Source organism: Myotis nattereri (genome assembly GCF_964212035.1).
Source record: "Myotis nattereri genome assembly, chromosome: 6".
Taxonomy (NCBI): Eukaryota; Metazoa; Chordata; class Mammalia; order Chiroptera; family Vespertilionidae; genus Myotis; species Myotis nattereri.
The window spans coordinates 86,341,123-86,364,350 of record NC_138081.1 but is presented as its reverse complement, the minus strand read 5'-3'; the positions used below and the strand labels follow the sequence as shown (position 1 = coordinate 86,364,350).

The 23,228-nt window shown below is 41.0% G+C and overlaps 1 protein-coding gene across 1 annotated transcript; it reads left to right on the top strand.

Moving 5' to 3' along the window:
- The first annotated feature begins 9,180 nt into the window (after positions 1-9,180).
- GJA1 (gap junction protein alpha 1) lies at positions 9,181-22,501 on the top strand. Its single transcript, XM_081094227.1, has 2 exons — positions 9,181-9,386; positions 19,575-22,501. The coding sequence occupies exon 2, from the start codon at positions 19,591-19,593 to the stop codon at positions 20,737-20,739; it is 1,149 nt and encodes a 382-aa protein (XP_080950353.1). The 5' UTR covers positions 9,181-9,386; positions 19,575-19,590; the 3' UTR covers positions 20,740-22,501.
- Positions 22,502-23,228: the final 727 nt, after the last annotated feature.

Here is a 23,228-nt window from a genome sequence, read left to right as displayed (position 1 = left end):
CCCTGGGTCGCAGAGAGCAGGCCCGGATGTTGGCAGGGCAGGTGGGATGGCGCTGACCAGCCCTGCCTGCAGTATGCAAATTAGCCGCCATCTTTGTTGGCAGTTAATTTGCATATCATGCTGATTAGCCCATGGGAGGCGTAGCGAAGGTACGGTCAATTACCATGTTTGTCTATTATTAGATAGGATGTAAATAACTACTAATATCGCTGATGGGAGAATGGGTAACTAGAATGAATCCCACTCAATACCACATGAATCTCTAGTAGATTTAAAAGTCAACTGAACTTTCCAAATATATCAAGTCTGCTATTTTGACTGGTGATTTCATAAAACAGAATTGTCAGGAAAATATCAAATACCAGTTCTCTCTGCTGTTTGCAAGATCAGAAGTCAAGTACTGACAACCTTTCTACCACTATGTCAACATGAGTGATCCAGGCCAGGAAAATCGCAGGAGTGTGAGGTGGAGGGTGGGCTGGAGGAGGTCAAAGTGAAACATAACAGAAAGCCCGTTGAATATGATGAAATCTGAACTTCACATGATGTAGGATTCAAGCTATTAAGTAAATCATGTGTGAAGTAAATTAAGTATTATGAAGTATTAAGAGCACATTAATTTTAAACTAAAAGCATTTACAGTATTCATGCTTTATTTTAGGGGCAAATACATAACTTCCTAAGATGGGGGTCATTCACATGTAAAATAGTTCAAAAATTCCGATGTGTTCTTACTATCCTCCCAGTCTTCTGATATCTCCTTTCAACTCATGACTTTCACTTTCACCCTTACCCCAGGAATCCAGAAGCTAATTCAGCTTCTTATGCACTAAATTGTGCTATATAAAGCAGTGCATAATTACCTTGTTTTATGATGTCTATAATTTACTTTTTAAAATTTTAACAAAGATACCATACTGTAAATGTGCGTGTTGGTTTGCAGAAGTCACACAAAGAGTCTAAATACTTAAGAATTCATGGTCTAGGGATGGGTGGCAAATATACATCAGAAAGGCCACCACAAAGATGACTACAAGTACTTCTGTATCCAAGTCTTTGAAACACACCAGACATTTGCTAATTAGCATCCTGCATGTCCCATATGGATTTTCACTGGTTAGGTTACTGCTTTGCTGATTAGCAGAATGAATGTTAGAAAAGGCTCTCCTTGGTGAAATTAGTGGTACTCAACATATGTAGATTCAAATACCAGTGACTTGACCCAAAAATGGTCCTGTCTCCCATCATTGGTTTGGAGGAGACCTGGTGGCTGAGTCTTTCTATTACAATATGATGGTGTTTCTGGAATATCGTCACTTCTGCTTTAAAAGAACTTGTCATGCAAGATGGTAATCTCTGCGCAGAAAGAGAACAGAGAGTTGGGGCTTCACAGAGAATACAAAACATGTGGTATGAAATGTTTAGTGCCTGCTTTCTCTCTCTCTCTCTTTTTTTAGATATGTTTTTATTGATTTTTAGAGAGAGAAGAAGGGAGAAGGTAGAGGGATAGAAACATATTATCGATCGGCTGCCTCATGCATGCCACCCACTGGGGATGGAGCCTGCAACCCAAGCACATGCCTGACCGGGAATTGAACCATGACCTCCTGGTTCCTGGGTCACCACTCAACCACTAAGCCACACCAGCTTGGCTAGTGCCTGTTTTCTAATAAGTGCTTATTGAATCGGTATCTAAATGTGAAGTCAAACTTGGTTCTAAGGCTTGTTTTACTCTAAACTGGTACTAATGTAATGGGGAAAGAGCCTTAATACACCTCAGTCTTTTGTGATGGTCATTAATAGAGGCAGGGGAAAAAACACCTAAAAATTGTGCACAACCAAATTAACTTTGGTCAGTTCACAAACCCCTTGAATTATTTTTGTTTATTTCCATAAGTATTTATATCTCCAGTCTTTTAAAGCTCTTTTTGTAAGTCACAATGGTAAACTCATTTTGTTAATATTGTTTTACATTTACCAAGAATATACTTTCATTTCCATTTTTGCCTTCTTAAAGACCCCAATGTCTTAACCCGTGGTCGGCAAACTGCGGCTCGCGAGCCACATGTGGCTCTTTGGTCCCTTGAGTGTGGCACTTCCTAAGCCTTAGGAGTACCCTAATTAAGTTAATAACAATGTACTTACCTATATAGTTTAAGTTTAAAAAATGTTGGCTCTCAAAAGAAATTTCAATCGTTGTACTGTTGATATTTGGCTCTGTTGACTAATGAGTTTGCCAGCCACTGTCTTAACCCAAAGGTGGAACGTCTGTGGTGGAAAATCTCGCTTCCATAGAGAACAAATAGTGAGATGGTTTTGGATTGAAAAGGCTTTGGATGTCCTTAAAGCTACCTTTCATTGGGTGATAGTGTTCTAACTTTATACGTGGCTGGCCATGGACTCTAGTGTTTTGTTATATATAGGTGACCACATGAATTTCCAATGGTTTAAAACACAACTAAATCTTCCAAAGATATTAAATCTGCTACAACAGTTTTAGACATAGTTTTTATATCCCAACAACCTGACACTAAAGCACTATTCATTTCCAGTAGTAAATGAATAGTAAGAAAACTGGAGGCTCTCTTAAAAGTCTAATGGGGTTTTTAATTTTGTCATTCATACAACCGTGAAAGTTGTAATATTTTTAATACATATAGAATATAAAGTTACTAGGATGCATGATTTCATAGAGATAATTGTTTTCATGCAATCCTAAATGAAAGCTCTATTAAATTTAGGGGTGTCCATAAATGACATGTACTGTATATAGCTGTCCATAGGTACCCGGCCCTGTGCACCAAAGCAGACTTAGACATACAACAGAAAGGCATTTTAACGACTTTAGTTAGTGGTACTATAACCAAGCATATAAATATTTCATTTGGGAATTTTTATCTCTACTGACTTCTGAAGCAATGCTAAGTCTTTTCTTTTCCTTTGGCATCAATCCAACAAACATGTAAATAATTGTGTTTATGTATTTGTTCTTATAACTATGTTTGTTCATGTTCTTAATTGTTTGCAAACATTTTTGCACATAAAGGAATCAATGTACTTATGAAATGTTTTCTATGTTCTCCAAATTTCCGCTGCCAAACACAAAATGATGGTAAATACTATACTGACAAGATAACTACTTTGCTGAATAATTTTTAAGTAATTTTCATTGTTTTGTCCTAAAATATTATATTTTCTCATTTCTTAGCTGATGTTCAGCTGACTTAAATTGTTAAAACAACAGCTGTCAATTCGTACAAATGCCTTATTCTCTCCCCTTATATGTGCAAAATAAAGAGTTTCAAATCCAAAATGTTTAGCTTTGGGGGTATAGCTCAGGGGTAGAGCATTTGACTGAAAAATTTCTATACTTGCTTCTGATAATTTTTTAAAAATATATTTTATTGATTTTGACAGAGAGGAAGAGAGAGGGATAGAGAGTTAGAAACATCCATGAGAGAGAAACACCAATCAGCTGCCTCCTGCACACCCCCTACTGGGGATGTGCCTGCTACCAAGGTACATGCCCTTGACTGGATCAAACCTGGGACCCTTCAGTCCGCAGACCGAATATCTATCCATTGAGCCAAGCTGGTTAGGGCCTGATAATTTTTTTTTAAGTGGGCACACCATTAATAGGATGTTTAAAAATAGAAATCACCTGTGGAATTATAGAGCACATGTTCCTTAAAAAAAAAAAAAAAAAAAAGCTAGCATTATTTTTCTTACCATTATTGGCTTACGTTTTCAAAATTCAGTTTAAAAAACTCAAAGCCCAAAGCTAAATGAAGTACAACTTGATACTATTTTGTCTTCAAAGGACAACTAAAAAATTCTCAGTAGCATGGCTCCTGAGATGTAATAAATATTTGCTGAATTAATAAATGTAAATATTCACAGATGATCATAAAAATCAATCAAATTTAATAAAAAGGTGACATTTTTAAGAGAAAGTATTAAATGGATTACCAGTTACTTCCTTATGATGTTAATTTTCACTCTGTACAGAAGGTGGTGCCAAAGACATATGTATCCACTGACTGGAATCCTTTCCCATTAAACAAAACAAAAACTCTTCCCTCGACAAAAAAACTTCTTTTGTGTGTAGGCTTACAGTAAGATTAATTGGAAATAGATGTGGGCTACAGATATTACTTAGGCTGAGACAAACTTTGATCCTTAAATCTCTCTCAAGGATGACAGAATGCTAAATAAATGGGAAAGAAGTTTCAGTTAAGGCAGTGGTTCTCAACCTTCCTAATGCCGCCACCCTTTAATACAGTTCCTCATGTTGTGGTGACCCCCAACCATAAAATTATTTTCGTTGCTACTTCATAACTGTAATTTTGCTACTGTTATGAATCCTAATGTAAATATCTGATATGCAGGATGTATTTTCATTGCTACAAATTGAACATAATTAAAGCATAGTGATTAATCACAAAAACAATATGTAATTATATATGTGTTTTCCGAAAGGTCTTAGGCGACCCCTGTGAAAGGGTTGTTCGACCCCCAGGTTGAGAACCGCTGAGTTAAAGGAATACTTTGGAGTTATAAAATAAATAGTCAGATCCCAGAAATATGCCTACTGAAAAAGGATTCCAGCACAAGTCAGTAATATGATGGGAAACCTTCACTGCTCTAAGGGAAATATGGTTAATCAGCTGTCATGTTAAGAACCCATTTCTGTCTGGTTTTACCAGAGTGGGTGGAGTATTTCTAAACCTGCATACTATTGAGGTCCCAATGACCTTTTCCTCCTTCCTCACTGTGTAATATTAGAGAAAATGGAAATCTGGTGCCTAGAAAGGAATATACTGATGCTAATGAAGGCACTCCAAAAGACAATGCAGTCTTATTCCATTACAATAAAGTCAGACCCTCCCAGTCTTGGATAATCCATTTGTTCTACATTGCCTTTGGATTCCCCCAGAGCTACTGCAAACTTTTCAACTCTGCTCAGTTTGCTCTTATCTCAGTCAGCTGATAACCCCACCTTCTTTGAGAGGCCGCCTTTAATCCTAGCTTCCCCATGTCCATACTCTCCACCTCAAAACAATTGTTTTCCTTTGTAGTCTGCATTCTCTCTTGTTTCAAAGGAATAACTGTCCTCTTTTTCAAAGTTGAAACTCCTCACAGTCCCCAGTGGATATTGTCCAAACAGCAAGCCCACCTGTAGCCATTTTAAATGCCCTTCCCTTTTCCAGAGTCTACTTTGCCTCTTTTTTTCACTTTTTTTTTCACTTGCATTAAATGAGGGAATCCACCGATCTGTGCACTGTTTTGTGTGTGTGTGTGTATGTTTTTTGTGTTTTGTGGGTGTTTTTTTTGTTTTGTTTTGTTTTTTGCATACTGCTTCAGCCTCTCTTAGGAATCTCATCTGTACCTGTGGTTTCAAATATCAATTCTATGAGCATAATCCGAAATCTTATAACAATTTTAATCTAAACCCCACAGTCCTTTTTTTACGTTGCCAGTCAGATATCTTTACCTAGCTATTTCAGTTCTTCCGACCAAAATATTCCAAATTGAAATCGTTAAATCTCAGCCAATCAGTTCTTCCTCTGGACTTCCTTTTTGGTGTTAGTAACTTTTTCCTAATCAAAACTCCAAAATCAGCTTCCACACCTCTCGCCCGTGTCCTCCTCACTCAATCTGCCATCAGTTTCTGATAATTCTACCTTCCTCTCCTTTTTTACTCCTCGTACCCCAGTTCAGGTTCTTATAACTCACTCCTCTACCATGTCGGTGTAGGAAACATCCAAATCTATACAGAATTTTAACAAAAGTTTATCTAAGCCAAATTGATGACATATCCCGGGAGCAAGATCTCAAATGCTCCAGAGAATAATAGTTTTTGTTTTTTTAAAGTTTTCTTTGTAGGTTTTTCTTTTTTTAATTACAATTTACATTCAATATTGTTTCGTATTAGTTTCAGTTGTGTAGCATAGTGGTCAGATGATCATATTCTTAACAAAGTGCTTCCCCTGATATTCCAGTACCCACCTGACACCATACATAGTATTACAGCATAATTATTTCTTTTATTTTTTTTAATTACAATATTATTGACGGTATTTCCTGTGCTGTAATTTATAACCCCGTGACTATTTCCCAACTACTAAGTTGTACTTCTTAATCCCTTCACCTTTTCACCCAGTCCCTTAACCACCCTAACAGTTTATAGTTGCTTTTACGAATTTGAAATTAAGGAAGAGACATAAGAAAGATTACAAGGAGGTGGGAGATCGGAAGGTGGGGATTGGATTACAGTGTAGTTCAGATGATTTGCTCTTTGAGGGTAATTACATCTTAGAAGAAGGAGTCTGATAGGGTGATTAAAGAGGTGTATTAATCTAGATACAAGAAACAATGGACAGGGCTTAAGGAAAAGATAAACCTTTTACTAAAGTTATATGCCTGCCCGGTTAGAAATTCATGATTTATTATAGCACCCCTTTTTTGCCCACAGTCATTACCATATTCTTCTTAATAATCTCCAATCTATAGCCCCCAAATATTTTTGAATATTTATGCTACTCATCAAAGTGAGAGTGATTCACCAGAATTTGTGTGAGATAGGCATTGAAAGTCTTTAAAATTTAATCCATCCATCTCTTATAATTCCAGAAACTGATATTCGAAAACACAGGTAAAACTTCAAAAATGCAGCTGGTTCTCAGATTAAGAAATACTTTTCACAATTCTGAAATAGAGCGTACGCTCCGCTGTGCCAACAATGCGCACTCCGCAAGACACACAGCGACATGAATAAGAGTCCAAGGCCTGGCCAGCGTCATGATAATGAAACCCTGCAGATGACGAACTGTAAGTGACTGTCTCTCATCCCCCTGGAGCAGGGCTGCCTGACTAGCAAATCAGGCTGCATCCCTTTCTTCTGCACAGACAGGCTTGCCAACCGGAGATGATACAGTGTGGGGAAGTCAGTGTTGATGGTAATGAAATGGCATTGATGCCAGCGTAGGAGGTCTAATCGGAGTTACTACTCGGCATTTGGAGAAGCTGCTAAGCATCCACGAGAGAAAACTGTGCTGTTAATGTTCCAGCAGGGAAGCCATTCACAGTAACCCTGTTTCTCTTGAGCATTTTTACTCATTGGGCCACATTTGGGTGCCATTTTTACAAAAGGAGAGAAAATCACTTGAATGTCTTCATCTTTTACGAAAGATCGTGGGGAAATCATTTTAGAAATGTAAGATACAGTAAGTACACCGTACATGCGAAGAGAACTATGCAATTAGTGGCTCGTGCTATGACTTAGCTGAGGAGATGCTTCAGGTGATATCCATGAGTAACTTAATTTGGTATAAAGAAGTTCTTAGGTTTTATTTCCAATTTGTCACACAAGCAATAGACTAAAAAGAAATCCTTAGATATCAAAGTCCTCTTATAGACCTAACGAAACATAACTGGAAATAAACACAATTTTTTGCTTTAATAACCCTGCTATATAATAGTCAATTGCAACTTTTCTTTCATGCAACTAATTCTGAATTCATATTTTAGGAGATCCTTTTAATAAAATTGGTAATTTCAGTAATAATTGTACTTGAATAATTTTACAACAATATACCAAGTAATTATGTAAATTAAATGAAGCATAGAGTTCTTTTTTAAAAAAGAAAGGGAGAAGCAAGTTTTCTTATAATAAAAAGAATAAATCATATTTTCATGAACTGTATTCTGAATCAAATGAAATAATTTTTAGTTAGGACAAAACATTTGAAAGTAAACTATATAAATACAAGACCAAAATGATACTTATGGGTTACTGAACTTGAAAGTCAGGTTACAATTTCTACTTCTTTTTTTCTCCCCTAACTTAAAGAGAAAATAATCTTGAAAACAGTATAGCCAACACAGGGGAGAGCAAACTCATGTAGTAAAACTGTAACATTCCTAAAGGTGTTTTATTAATCATTTCAGTGAAATTATATCTAGAGAAAGGTATCTCCCAGAAAATATTTGCCCTGCTCCTTTTTTCTGATATTTGTATCAGCGAGAAAAGGATAAGGAATAGTCAGCCTGGGTGAATTTGCTTTCTTTCCAAGAATAATAGCCAAGAGATTTCCCTGCCCATCCTGGGGAGCATCACCGAAGCCTGTTTATGGGGAGTTGTCCTAAGACTGCCCTCGGATGTGGTGTCTGGGGAGTCCTCAGAGGGGCTGCCCACTCTAAGAAATAGGCCACATGACTCAGGACACCCTAACACAGGAAGAGACATGGAAACGGTGGAAAGGGACTAAAAATGATCTGCTCAGCTCCACTGTCACTGGGCGGAGCCGTCTCCAGCAGGCGCTAGAGGAGAGGGTCTCAAAGTTTGATGGCTCTGAGACCCACTTAATGCCAACTTATCACCTCAGGATTTCATCAAAACGATCTGACATTTCACTACAAAGCAGATTCAGTGTCTAGTGCATTGGCATGAGTGGGACTGAGATAGTTTAAACTTTCAGTTCCCTGGAGATCCGATAGAGGTATATCAGATCAAAATATATTATGTATAAAGTTATACATACAAGGAAAGAGTAAAAATTCACAGCAGTCCAGGGGTTGGAAGGTGGCTTTGGGGTGGGAACACCACCGCCTTTGTCCACTTTCTCTCTCCTTTCTCTCTCCCAACCCCTCCATTTCCTTTGCTCATCGTCCCTAGTTAAAATAAGAGAAAAGGACTTAGATGATCAAATAACTCACACCTACCTTTAACGTCACACACCTTGGCCAGTGTGAAACAAATTTGTACTGCTATATTCTTTTCCATCATTTTTATTTACTTAATATACATATACGCATATATGTATATATATTTTTTTACTTTAGAAAAGCTTGTGGTCTTATAAAATATACAAGTTTTTATGATCCCCGGACTTTTGGTAAAACCAGCACTAACTAAAACCAGTAATTGCTGTCTGTAAAGAGTAACAACAAGTAGCAGCACTCACGTCGCTCACGCTTTCGTACCTCTCATCAGCAAGTTTAAACTACAACTTGATCAACTGGACCTGGCTACTCCCCCCGCCCCCCGTCCCCCCCCTCCCCCGCCCCCGGGCCTGCTCCCCTCCCTCCCTTCTCCCCGCCTTCCTCTTCCCCGCTCCTCCCTGCGAGCCCCTCCTCTCTTGAGTCAGTGGCTTGAAACTTTTAAAAGCTCTGCGCTCCGAGTTAGAAAAAAGCTTTTACGAGGTAGCAGCACTTTTCTTTCATTAGGGGGAAGGAGTGAGGAAAGGGCCGAACAGCAGCAGCAGACTTCGAAAACTTTTAAGCACAGGCAGGTCTGAGTGCCTGGACCTGCCTTTTCATTTCGCTTCGCCCTCTCAGGAGTTCCATCAGTTGGCGTGCCTGCTTCACTTCTTTTAAGAGAAAGAGTAAGTTTGTTGTTTTGTGTGGGTTTTTTTTTTTGAAATTCCTACCTACTCGTTTCTTTTTCTACAAGTAAAACTCCTCTCTAGTTTTTAAGTGTCTTTGTATAAATGTACCTTTGCCATGAGACTAATTGCAGTGATGAACTTGAAAGTGTTTCTGGAGTTTGAAAGTTTAAACGGAACGCTGGGTGTTTATTTTTTGGGCGGTTTAAAGAAAAAAAGTCTTTATTAACAATGCAACAGGTAAAATGAGGTTCAGATCTTTCTGATGAGAAGACAGCACTGCTTCACGGGGTCACTGGTTCTTCATTTTAGAATAGACTTTTACTTTTTCTGCAATCTGTAACAGTCTCGCTGCTTTGTCACGGGGGTGGAGGTGGGGGGATTCGCTGGGGGCCTGGGGTGGGGATTTGACTGACAATGTCGCAGGAATCAAAGTGCAAATTGCTCGGCGCGCCCGCTGGGGAATTCTACACGCCTTGCCTTTTTCAGACGGAAACCTTGAGTGCTGTTCCTATAGCCTTGCAGAGTAAGCTTCTTAACAAAGTGCTTTGTTAGGACCTTGCGGTTCCTGGACTTCCACGTGGTCCCTCCCTAGAATTTCCCCCGGTAAACAAAAAGGTATCAGAGTCAGTGTTGAAATATTGAGGTTTTTAAAGCAACAGTTACTTTTTGTTTTCGCAACCACCGTGGAAAACTTTGAGACCCTCAGGAGAGCCACTTTGGACCTAACCAGGTTGGCAGTTCAGGAGATGAAATCCTTTGAATGGGTGGTGGGTGGTTACTTACAAAGCGAGGGGGGGGGGGGGTGCAGGGATGGGGCAGATGTTCAGAAAAGAGTGTATTCCAGGGTGCTTTTCCAAAACCGTCTCCTAAAACCAGATTCTCCTAGAAAGAAGATGAATCGAAATTTCTTAAACAGCGCCTTAGAGGGAGCTAGCAGCCCCCACCCCACCCCACCCCCCGCCCGCCGCCTGTGCGAACCTGTGGCAGACCTCAGAGACCTGGGAACAGTTTGGAGTGGGAGCTGCCGGGCGGCCAAGATGAATGTGCTGGTGTGTCATGAAAGGGGGTTCGATCTCTTAAAAGCTCTGGTGGGCAGCACACTCTGTTGGCCTGCTCGCCGAGGATGTTGTCTAACGCCACAATCCAAAATGGTTCGGTGTGACCTCGCCGTGTGAACCGCTTGCACCGAGAAGGCTGAAAAGCCGTAGACATGGAAGCTGAGCGGAGGCCGCAGCCCCGGGATGGGGAGCGGCTGGGTGAGCCATCGCCCTCGGATCCTGCCTTACACGTCAAACCCAGCGCGGGTCCGAGTTCCGCCACCGAAGAGGAAGGGTGGCGGGCCGGGGGGGGGGGGGGGGAGGGGGGGATCGGGGCTGGGACTGCGGGCCAAGTTGTAAAGGAAGAGCAAGTGATCAGTGTCACGAAGCGAGTCCAGCTAACCTCTGTCCCGCATCCGCCGTGGGTTTGGGTTTTTGTTTTTCCTCCTGTGAATTCCTACCGTCTACGCGTGGGTCAGGAAATCGGAGTGCCTTGGGGATGGCCGTGCTGAAATTGCACTTGTAACTCTCCTGGAAGTCCTCAGCTTCCCAAGAATGTCGGGTAGGGCACGGAAGCGAGGGGGGGCGGGGGGGGGGAATAATTAAATTAGGTAAGAGCTAATGACGTGTCCAAACACTGATGGGTACAGGCTTCGGAAATCAACCCTCGAGTTCCGAGCAGCGGGGCGCCCACACTGTGGCCCTCGTTAGCCGTCCACGCGTTCACGGAGCATCTCTGACAAAGTTATCCTTAAACTCCCCTTCCCAACCCCCTCCCCCCTCACGTAAGGCGCCCCTGTGCTCCCCTGGCCGGCAGACAAGGGGTGGGGAGAGGGAGCCATACGCTGGGCAATGCAGGCATGGCTTTATTTGGAGGTGGGTTCAATTCCCTTTGCCTCCCACACCAGGTTAGTCATGAGGAGATGCTTAATTTCACCTTCTGGAAAAGGGGGCAAACTTGAACCCGGTCAAAAGTGGCCCCTCGGGCAAGTGAAAAAAAGAGATTATTTAAAAAATGTGTATATTTTTAGGGAAGCCTCATCTTTTGTATAAGGACTATTGAGGATAAAACCCTGCCCTCACGCGGAGATCTCATTAAATTAACTCCATCCCCAGGGACAGACGCCGGGTAAGACCGGAAACACCTCAGGGACGAGGAATGAGTCCTCTGGGTGGTAGGCCCAAGTGAGGGGAAGTGACTCCAGCGGCAGGAAGCATCTTCTGTCCGGGCATGTGCTGAATCCTGGACCTCGGAAGCATGTTCCCCCAACATGAGATGCCGTGTAGTTCCCAAAGTCGGGGTGTATTTCTCACCTGGAAAATGCAGCGGCAGTGCTTTGCTCTTGTCCCCCCGGTGTAAACACTCCAGGTTTCCCTAATGCCCTTACGTGTGCGGGAGGTTGGGAAGGGGGGTTTAAGGGTGATCAGCTCAGACCTCCACGCACTCGGCCCCTCGCCCTTGCCCATGTGCTGGCTGCGTGCCAGGCTCTCCCTGGGAAACCGGGTTCCAGAGATACTCAGCCGCAAAGATCTAAAAGGGTGTGTTTTCAGAGACCGACAGTGAGTTGCCTTGTTACTTAAATGTTTCCAATTCCTGCATAGAGAAGGATGGAAAGAAAACTCAGGATAACAGTGCATTCCTCGGTTTCACTTGTATTATCCAGAGGTGTCCCTGGGTGTGAGCCTCAGGGACTTTATATATGTTACATGTGTTGGGAGGCGGGCGGGCGCGGGGGAGGAAATAATAGGAAAGTGACCAGTGATTAATACCTTCTACTCCACCTTTCCTGTTGTTCCGACTTCCCCTCAAGATTCTCAGCTGTTAGAGCAGATTGTGGGAGCTTGTCCACACTTACCAATCAGCTCTGGAAAGAACAGCAGTTATCTTGTGTTATTATGTCAATACTCAGTATAGATAAGTCATGTTAGAAACAATTCTTTAGAGCTTCTCCTCCAGGGAGGTTAAGCTAAATGACTTCAGCTTTAAAGAAGTTCCATACACTTCATTGGAACTTCCCTACCTTTCTAAGTAATTTCTAAAAGATATATGTTTTATGGAGTACTTAAATATTTACAATAATATAAAAAATAGTGTTCTTTTTACCAGCTTCTGTGGGCCAGATACATTCTGTAAGGTAGGACTTTTTTTATGATTTTGGGGGAGATGTCCCCAAGTAGAAACACAAGGGCCCTAGCCGGTTTTGCTTAGTGGATAGAGCATTGGCCTGTGGACTGAAGGGTCCTGGGTTTGATTCCGATCAAGGGCACATGGCCCCTGTTGCAGGCTTGATCCCCAGTAGGGGGTGTGCAAGAGGCAGCCGATCAATGATTCTCTTCATTGATGTTTCTATCTCTCCTTCTCCCTTCCTTTCTGAAGGCAATAAAAATATATTTAAAAAAAAACAAAACCACAAGGAAGGCAGATACTCTTCATGGCCTTTCTCCCTATCAATTGATAAAGAGCAAATTCTCATAAAGGGATTGCTAAAATAGCAACATTCTACTCACTGCAAGAGCACCTTGAAAACTAGTTAATTTTGATTACCATTAGGAAAATGTTAATCATTTCTTAGTTGTTATTTTGTTAAAGAAAAGATGCCAAATTAGAAAACAAATGAGCTGTATTTACATCTAAAGAGTAATAGCTTAACTCTACTGAGATCTTATTTAGAGCTTCATTTGCATGAGGTAGCTCATTCAGTGTTCATTGAAGAAAATAGATTGGTCTTAAAACACTGTAAGGGTCTTGGTGGGGTACGTTTATATGAAGATAAAATAATCAGGCTTTTCAGTAAAAATTTGGAGGTGAGGGTCGGGAGAAAACATCAAGGGCTGAGAAAAGTGTTTTTAAATCTGACGCTATAATAGAAGAACGCGGCCTTTAACCTGTCCAGCACCCCTGAAGTGGGAGAGAAACTTGTGTTCATGGGGGAGCTGGGTGAGAGCTGTTGCAGGGTTCTGAATTGTCCCTGTTTGGCAGCCATCACCCGCCCTTTGGATGGAGTTCCTCACCCCTGAACCCCCACCTCATTGTTCTGTGGAGGCCCATGTAGGTCGACTATGCGGTGAAGAGGGGTGGGAGCCAAGGAAAGAAGCTCTTGTTGGTATGTTTTTCACCCCCCACAAAAAATGTTACGCAGTTCAAAGCCATGCACAAATACCTGTGGAAATGTTACAAAGAAAATTTAAGGAGAATCAGGGAGCCAGAGGCAGGATTTTTCATTGAATAGATGTTTACTAGTACATGGAGTTTGATACACTGCAAAGTTAGGCTCACTGTCCAGATAGAAGGAAGCAAAGGTTGTGTATTTTCTGACAAACGGGGAATATGTTCCATGGCACCTGACACATTAGGCAGCCTCCTGCATAGACTGAGACTCTGTAGTGATGTTATTCTATTCACAAGGGTGGACATCAGGTCTTGTTCCTCTTCCGACCCCAACCTTTGCCCAAGATTTGTCATCTTGAAATCAACACAGGTATAAACAGGCTATTTCTTCTTGCAGTTGCGTTCTCAGTGACAATAAATTCATGTGGTACAACCAGACTTAGAATACTACGGAAGTGGGGGACAACAACATGGTTTTGTTGTTATTTTTAGATCTTAACCTGCAACAACCAACAGCGAAACTGAATAAACATCTGGGATACATGTTGCAGTTCTGCAGGCATCCCAGGTCACAAGGACCCTGGCTCAGTCCTATTGCCTGCTCACGAAGTATTGGAAACACGTTTCAACAGACAGTCCTGTTTCAGCAATTGGCACTTGGAAATTTAATAGTCTGCCTAATATGAGATGCTTACAATACTTTTTTTTTTTTTTTACTGTGAAAGTTCCCTTTTTGAAACTTAAGAAATTTGGGACACATACAATTAAGAAAATCCCAAGGATATAAAAACAAACAAACCTGGTGATACCTGTTTTTTGGGGGGTTTTGGTGGTTTTTTTCGTTGTGTTTTGGATACAGGCCCCATTTAACTCATTCAATAGATATTTATCTATTACTCTTACTCTTTTAAGCACTGGATATGCTAGACGAAACAAACTCCCTCATGGAGCTCATATTGTAGTGGAGAAAAGCAGATAGTAATGGAGGGAGACAAACAAGGAACAGGTAAATACGTAACATGTCAAGTAGAGCTAAAGGCCATTAAGAAAAAAAAAAGCTGGGCAAGGGGAATAGGAAGTGACAGGGCTGGATTGATGGCTGCTGAGGTGTAACCAGAGCCGAGACCTCAAGTGAGCCATGCAGATGGGGCAGAGCTGATGGAGGCAGATCCGTGCCTTTGTTTATTTTTTCAAGATTGACTGTTTGAGGAGAACAGGTTGGCAAGTTGACCAGGCTAAGAGCAGGAGTGGTGGTGACAGCCCTAGTCTGGGTTTTGGTGGGGAAGATAAATCTGTAGTATTTGCTGATGGGTTGAAAATGGGCAATGGTGATTATGTGTGGGTATGAATATTACCAAAAGAACATCTGGATGTTGTAACTGTGGAGGAATGGTCAAAACTGAGCCAGCCCACTCAGACATTGACTGCAAAGTACCGGGGTTTGCATTTTAGCTTTGGGGCTTGAAACTTTTTGGTTTTGGGTGCATTAAAAACTTTTTGGTTTTGGGTCCCCCCCACCCCCCTCCCCGCCCAAGAAATCCATGAAATGATTTTGCCAGGAACTTCCATAGACATTTCCTTATGCATTTTTAGATTTCATGATTTTATTCTTTCAAATATTAATGGCCTTCATCTCCCTAAGTGTTTAAGTCCCCACTCTCAGTTCACTACAGTTGGCTCTTCTTGGGAAAGTCTTTAAAATTGAAAGGAAGATATTTTCTAATTCTAGTAATTATTAGGACATTAGTGAGGCGAAGCGACTGGACTGCAGCCTTGGCACAGTGATTTGTTCTTAAGGTTCTGGCAAACAAGATAGTCGAAAGTAATTTAAATGGAAGCTTTAATTTCATTTTTAATAAAGTATTTGAGTCTTTGTGCTCTTGGGGAGCAGCAGGTGTTGGTGATGACACTGACTCGGAGGTGGGGGCAGGAAAGGGTGCGTGAGCTCAGTTCCCAGGTGTCCAGAGAGGCCCTGCTCCTCTGCTGTGCCCCTACCCCACCCCCCAACCTTCTTAGACACTGTCTATCCCTCTGCTCTCCTGGATATTTTGAACCATTATTTGTTTCCTAGCCTCAAACCTTACTTCAGAATCACCTAGTGTGTTTATTTGTTTATTTTTTTTAAGAAAAGAAACAAAAAGTCCAGCCAGCGTGGCTTAGTGGTTGAGCATCGACCAATGGGCCAGGAGGTCACGGTTCGATTCCTGGTCAGGGCACATGCCCGGGTTGCAGGCTCAATCCTCCAGTGCAGGGCGTGCAGGAGGCAGGCAATCAATGATTCTCTCTCGCCCCCATTGATGTTTCTATCTCTCCCTTCCTCTCTGAAATCAATAAGTATATATTAAAAAGAAAAGAAAAGAAACAAAAAACTGATTTCCCAGTCCCTCGCACCTCCCCAAAATCAGATTCATTCAGACTGGTGAGTGCCAGGACTGTATGCTTTTAACAAATGCTGCCAAGTGATTGTAATGTAGTACAAACACCACACTGTAAAGGGACCAGCGGGTCCTTGGGCAGTTCGCCCCTGGGTGCCTGTGACTTTTGGCCTGTAGTCTGGATCACACAGGGAGTGTGCTCTAATATGGTACAAAGAAGGCACATGAAGGGAAGGCCGGTCCAGCTGCTGGCAAGCACTGACTCCCAATGAGAACTTTGCACAACTCCTTAACCTAGACCTTCATCTACATAAGAAGTTCCAACTTTGGAACCTGGAGGAGAAGGCGTAAACTCACATCGTATTCGTTTAGCTGCCGAGGTGTTCCCACATGTCAAACAAGGAATATAGCTGTATCTTGGTGAATATGAATGAGGCATATAGTCTATAAATCAATGCCAGGGATTCTAGACACGTAATTGTGCCCTCATAAAAGTACATTAATTTTTCAACTAAAACTTGAAAAAAAATGAAAATATTAATGGGGGGAGGCAATCCTTTGACAGAACTTTTGGTTCACAACAAAGTGAACAACTACCAAAACAGGTTCCTACTATTTTTGTTACCTCTCCTTGAGAATCACTGACATAAAGCCATCACATTAAACATAATCTGATGATCTCTGTGATAGTGGTAATGACAGGCATCTACATGTTACAGGATCCTAGGTGTCCGATTGGATAATTCCTCTTATTCAGATGAAAGAGTATATACCTCATTAATGCAAATGAAAACTGCGTGGGTGCTTAAAGGAAAGACAACTTTGCAATTAAGTTGTTGGTGTATTAATGAAGGACTACCCCCTAGAGATTTGCCCAATGACCTAATGCACGTACTGTGGGAGGATGGGGTGTTGCTGTGGCATCTCAAAATCACACGAAAGTCAAGTTTTATTTTGAATAGACGGTAAAAAAAAGTGTAGTAGTTAATTGCCACAAGCATCTATACAATCCTATTTTACTTTGAATAATGATCAAACATTGACCGAAATGACAACTTCTCGATGTGCCTGGTCACATGTCTAAATATGTTAAGTTTGTCATGGACACGATCATTGTGTAAATGTGATATGTATGCAAACAATTTACCATTCTATCTGTTTCTGTAGTTCCCTACTTCCACCCCTCACCACAATTGGGATATCTGAGCAAAAGCAGATGACACTGGCAAAATATTGTAATTCTCTACAAACAGAATTAGGGCCAATTTACACATCATCACATAGAAACTGTCTATTGATATAGCTCCAAAAATTCTGTTGTTTGTTTGACTCTCGTGGGCTGTTCTTCTTCATTCTCCATGTAGTATTTTCTGCTACGTTGTAGGATTTTCGTTTTTTTCCTTTTACATTCTCTCACCTTCAAACTGTCCATCAAAGCTAAATTACTCTCTCACACTTCAAGCCTTCCCTAGGTGATTTAACCCTCTTTGTCAACCCTACAATCCTTTGTTCTTGTTTGACTGTTCTTTTCACACATCAGTTTTACTGTCCAACTTGTGACCACTGAATCTAAAATGGTCCTTCCTAAAAGTAGAAGGGATGCTCCCTGTTTTATGACCACTGGGAGAGCATTATTCCTGTGACCTGCCCAGTCACCTCCCACGCCTACCCCAGCATTCTTTGGCACCAGTCTCGAGGCTGTCCTCGAAGATACCCATCATCTGTTAATTTAGATGGCTGGTGCTTAGTTTCACTTCATGGAACAGCCATCTCTTCGCTTCATTCAGGAAATTACGGGAAAGATTTCCATTTCATTTTTTTTCTGGCTCCATAGCCAGGAAGTGCAAGCATTAATAGGAACGTAATGTTGAATGGTGGGGAAGAAGGATTTCATTTACTTCCTCCAAGGAGAAATGGCTCGTGGTTCAATACCAGATGAGAAAACTCTATATTCAAATAACGAGCATAATTCTAAAAAGCCTGTATAATCCTACTTTTAGTTACACTATTTAAAATTTATTACTAAGCTCCTGGAAAGTCTTTGCTTCACTTGTTTTTAATTATTAAATAATCTTTTGACTACTTCATCCTTTTCTAAATCCTCCCATTACTATTCTCTGCTGAAAATTAGACTATATACTCTCTGCGTGCCACATGTGATGTTACTTATTTCTTCCCAAGTTTTGGCCCTCAACAAGATTGTATATATCAAAGCATGGAAACATTTCTAGCCGTAAGCCAGCTTTACTATAATTTTATAACCAGTGTGATGCATTGGAAAGCCTTGAACATGGGATCATAACTCTTTTTCTGCCTCTACTGATAGCTAAATATTTCCTGTACCCTTAAGACCTCAATTTTTCATCAGTTAAATGAGTTATTGGTAATTAGACATATAAAGTGAAATAAACAACTTTTGGGATATCTGCCATGTCTACAGACTTGGGCCTTTTTCTCATCTCCAATAATGGAGACAATTTTAGGCTTAGTGGCCCAAAACCCAGTAAGGAAACTTGAAGTAAGTATAGAGCAATAAAAAAATGAAAACCAATTGTTTTTGCTAGAGGTAAACTTGAAAGTGGTCTCTTATTTTCCAGGGTACAATTAGAAAGGAGACAAGTTGAACTTTTACTTGAAATGTAATGGGCATTTAGTTTTTGTTTTTGAAAGTAGGTTCCTGCATATAATGACACATTGTGTCAAAATGGTGTATTTCAGTACAACATATTTTATTTGGGCAGAAGAAAGAATTCTGAACCACATTAAGTCACTGATTAGGATGAAACAGAAATATAAATGACCATACTATATAGAATGCACAGATTGCACTTGAAATACCAAAGAGAAACATTTCATAATACAATTAGGAATAAAGTGCTATATAACAAGATTGAGGTTTGGAAACAGGTTACATATGTCAGTATCTGCATGTGTATGTGTGTTCATGGGTGTCCTCACCTCAATTCTTAGATACAGGCTTTAAAAAAAAAATTATATATATATATATATATATATATATATATATATATATATATTGATTTCAGAGAGGAAAGGAGAGGGAGAGAGAGATAGAAACATCCATGATGAGAGAATGATTGATGGCTGTTTCCTACATGCCCCACACTGGGGATCTGAGCCTGCAAGCTGGGCATATATGTCCTGACCTGGAATCGGACTGTGATCTCCTGGTTTATAGGTCAACGCTCAATCACTGAGCCACACCAGCTAGGCGATTCCAGGCTTTCTGAATAACACACATCAGCATTTTGCTTAGGCAGGCATCCAGATACAGGCCTACCAGGCCAGAACTGTCATTTATCCGAGGGATAAAATAAGAGGCACTTAGCAGACAGACAGCTCCAGAAGCCACGTGCAGAGGCAGTGGTTGAGCAAGAGCAACTACTACAGCTTCCCAGGTTAAGATTGCTGTTTCATTGGCACATAGGCTCTGTTGCTTCTGTGTCTTACTGTATCAAGAAACTGGTAACACCTTTTTACAGGGGTGGGGGCAGTGGCAAGGGAAATGGGGCAGGAAGATTTTACTTTTGGTGTTTTGGGTTTTTTTTGTAAGATTGCTAAAAAGATCTGAGACCTTTTGCAATACTTTGCTAAAAGAAACTATATTAAACTATGATCACTCAGTTGTATTTTTGTTTCCTTTCAGAGGGCGCCCAGGCAACATGGGTGACTGGAGTGCCTTAGGCAAACTCCTTGACAAGGTGCAAGCCTATTCCACTGCCGGAGGGAAGGTGTGGCTGTCGGTGCTGTTCATCTTCCGAATCCTGCTGCTGGGAACAGCGGTTGAGTCAGCCTGGGGTGACGAGCAGTCTGCCTTTCGTTGTAACACCCAGCAGCCTGGTTGTGAGAACGTCTGCTATGACAAGTCCTTCCCCATCTCTCATGTGCGCTTCTGGGTCCTGCAGATCATCTTTGTGTCCGTTCCCACACTCTTGTACCTGGCTCACGTGTTCTACGTGATGCGCAAGGAAGAGAAGCTGAACAAGAGGGAGGAGGAACTCAAAGTTGCCCAAACCGATGGTATGAATGTGGAGATGCACCTGAAGCAGATCGAAATAAAGAAGTTCAAGTACGGCATTGAGGAGCACGGCAAGGTGAAAATGCGGGGGGGCTTGCTGCGCACCTACATCATCAGCATCCTCTTCAAGTCCGTCTTCGAGGTGGCCTTCTTGCTGATCCAGTGGTACATCTATGGATTCACCCTGAGCGCCGTCTACACTTGCAAAAGAGATCCCTGCCCACATCAGGTGGACTGCTTCCTCTCGCGTCCCACGGAGAAAACCATCTTCATCATCTTCATGCTGGTCGTGTCCTTGGTGTCTCTTGCCTTGAACATCATCGAACTCTTCTATGTCTTCTTCAAGGGTGTGAAGGATCGTGTGAAGGGGAAGAGCGACCCTTACCACGCCAACACCGGCCCACTGAGCCCCTCCAAAGAGTGTGGGTCTCCAAAATACACTTATTTCAATGGTTGCTCCTCGCCAACTGCTCCCCTCTCGCCCATGTCTCCTCCCGGGTACAAGCTGGTTACTGGAGACAGAAACAATTCTTCCTGTCGCAATTACAACAAGCAAGCAAGCGAGCAAAACTGGGCTAATTACAGCGCAGAACAAAATCGGATGGGGCAGGCAGGAAGCACCATCTCCAACTCCCACGCACAGCCTTTTGACTTCCCCGATGACAACCAGAATTCTAAAAAGCTGGCTGCTGGACACGAACTACAGCCACTAGCCATTGTGGACCAGCGGCCTGCCAGCAGAGCCAGCAGCCGCGCTAGCAGCCGACCTCGGCCCGATGACCTGGAGATCTAGATCCGGGCTTGCGAGCATCAAGATTCCACTCAGTTGTGGAGAAGAAAAAGGTGCTGTAGAAAGTGCACCTTAGGTGTTCATTTTGTTCCAGTGAAGGTGGTACTCAACAGCCTTCGTCATGAGGCTTAGGAAACACAAAGATGTTAGAATACCTGGGTTCATTGGGGGTGCTTGGGATAGGTGGGTGGAGAGGGCGGGGTAAGGGAGGTACATGTTGTTGGTATTTAATGTAGTTGATTCAGAGGACTTCCGTTCTAATACAAGTCGCATTAGGTGATACATAGGTAAGGGCTTTTTCTCTCCCCCAGACCCCTAAGGGTAGTTCTGTGTATGTGAAAGAGTGGGTGATATTTTGGCTAAATACATTTTGTTTTACCAAGAAACTGAAATAGCTGTGTCCAGGAAAAAAATACTTTCTGAACATCTTCTTTCTTTTTTTTTTTTTTTTTATCAAGAAAAAGACAGAGGATTGTCCTTATATCCCTGCTAAAACATTCCATTGTTAAAATTTGCACTTTGAAGGTAAGCTTTCTAGGCGTGACCCTCCAGGTGTCAGGGGACTTGTGTTGCTATGTGTTTTATTGGTATTCGTTAAGTTCAGACAAGGCCCACAGGAAAAGACTTCCCATGCATTTGCCAATCTCAGCCAAGTTCCATGTGCATTCTTTCTTACATCCACTCACATTGTATTGCCGTCACTTTTTCATCATTCCTCAACTACTATTCACATTCATTTGATGAGTTCTGTAAACATTTTTTTAAAAACAGTTGGTATGTCACTTAACATTTTTTGAATTGAGTCAGGGAAGCAAGCCATGCTCAATATTTAACAATCACTTGTATACGTGTATGTGTGTGAAAGAGTGTGTTTTATTTGTCATGTATTGGTACAAACAGATACAGAAGAAACTCACAAACAGAATTGAAAATAATGTACCCACAGTGTTCAAATTTGAACCTTTCTCATGGATTTTGTGATGTGGGCCAATAATGGTGTTTACATTATAATTCCTGCTGTGCAAGTAAAGCACACTTTTTTCCTAAAATGTTTTTCCCTATGTATCCTATTGTGGATACTGGTTTTGTTAACTATGATTCTTTTTTATTTTTCCTTATTTTTTTCTTTTTTTTTTTTTAGAATATAGCAATAATGCTATTGCTGAAATGAATGATTTTTTTTTCCTGAAATGTAATCATTGATGCTTGAATGATAGAATTTTAGTACTGTAAACAGGCTTTAGTAATTAATGTGAGAGGCTTAGAAGAAGTGCTTAGAATGGACTGTTAAGTGTGCCTAAATGAATTTTGCAGGAACTGGTATTTTTGGTTTTGTCCTACTTAATGCACATTAATTCAGAACTTGTATTCTGTTAATGAGTTTGACAGTCTTTTGGGGTGACCAGCAACTTTGATGTTTGCACTAAGATTTTATTTGGTATGCACGAGAGACTGAAGGCAGTTCAGTAGTACACCTGTCACTAATTTATTTGAAATATATGTTAAAGAAACCTTCCAGTTTCTTCAGATGCCTTTTTGAAACTCATCACCGATGATTAGTGAAAATGCAGAGTATTATACCTTTCTTCTTGCATGCCATCTACATGAAACAGTTTTGTACAATGAGAAATACTAATTTGTTTGACATTCCATGTTCAACTACTGTCAAGTTCAACTTCATTGCATGTAACGTAGGCCTAGTCCATCGGATCATGTGTTCTGGAGAGTGTTCTTTATTCAATAAAGTTTTAATTTAGTGTAATAATAGCCTCTACATCCTGTGTGATTTCTAAAACTTATTGCATCTATTCACAATCATCAAAGACATTTCCATTGGTTATGAGGATTTGGGCAAATAAGGATCACAAGATTCAGAAATCTTTGAAAGGACAATACTTATCATTGGCTGGGTTTAGTGCAACAGTGTTAACATTTTTGGATATTCAACTGAGAAGAAAAAAGTATAGAAGTTAAATTTGGAATATGTCCAAGTGCTGAGATTGCTGTGACAAAAAAATGAAATGTATCTATGATTTTATTATTTCAACATACTGAAAATACAGAAAATAAGATTTTGAAAAATATTTTTTAAAATTTATCTTTCTTGTTGAAAATATTGCTGATGTCCTGTTTGTTTTCCCAATGACCCCTCTACCCCTCCCAGGCCTTCACCACTCTATTATCTGTGTCCATGGGCTATCCATATAAGTTCCCCGGTCCCCACCCACTCCTTAACCCCCACCTTCCCTCTGAAAATTCATCAGTCTGTTTCATGCTTCTATGTCTCTGGATCTATTTTGTTACCAGTTTATTTTGTTCATTAGATTACACATATGAGTGAGATCATGTGATACTTATCTCTGACTAGTTTATTTCACTTAGCATAATACTCTCCAGGTCTATGCATGCTAAAAATCTTAATGCCCAAAGAAAACCAAATTATTTAGAGGAATTAGAACAATTCTGGGCAATTGATAATAAGTATATTAACA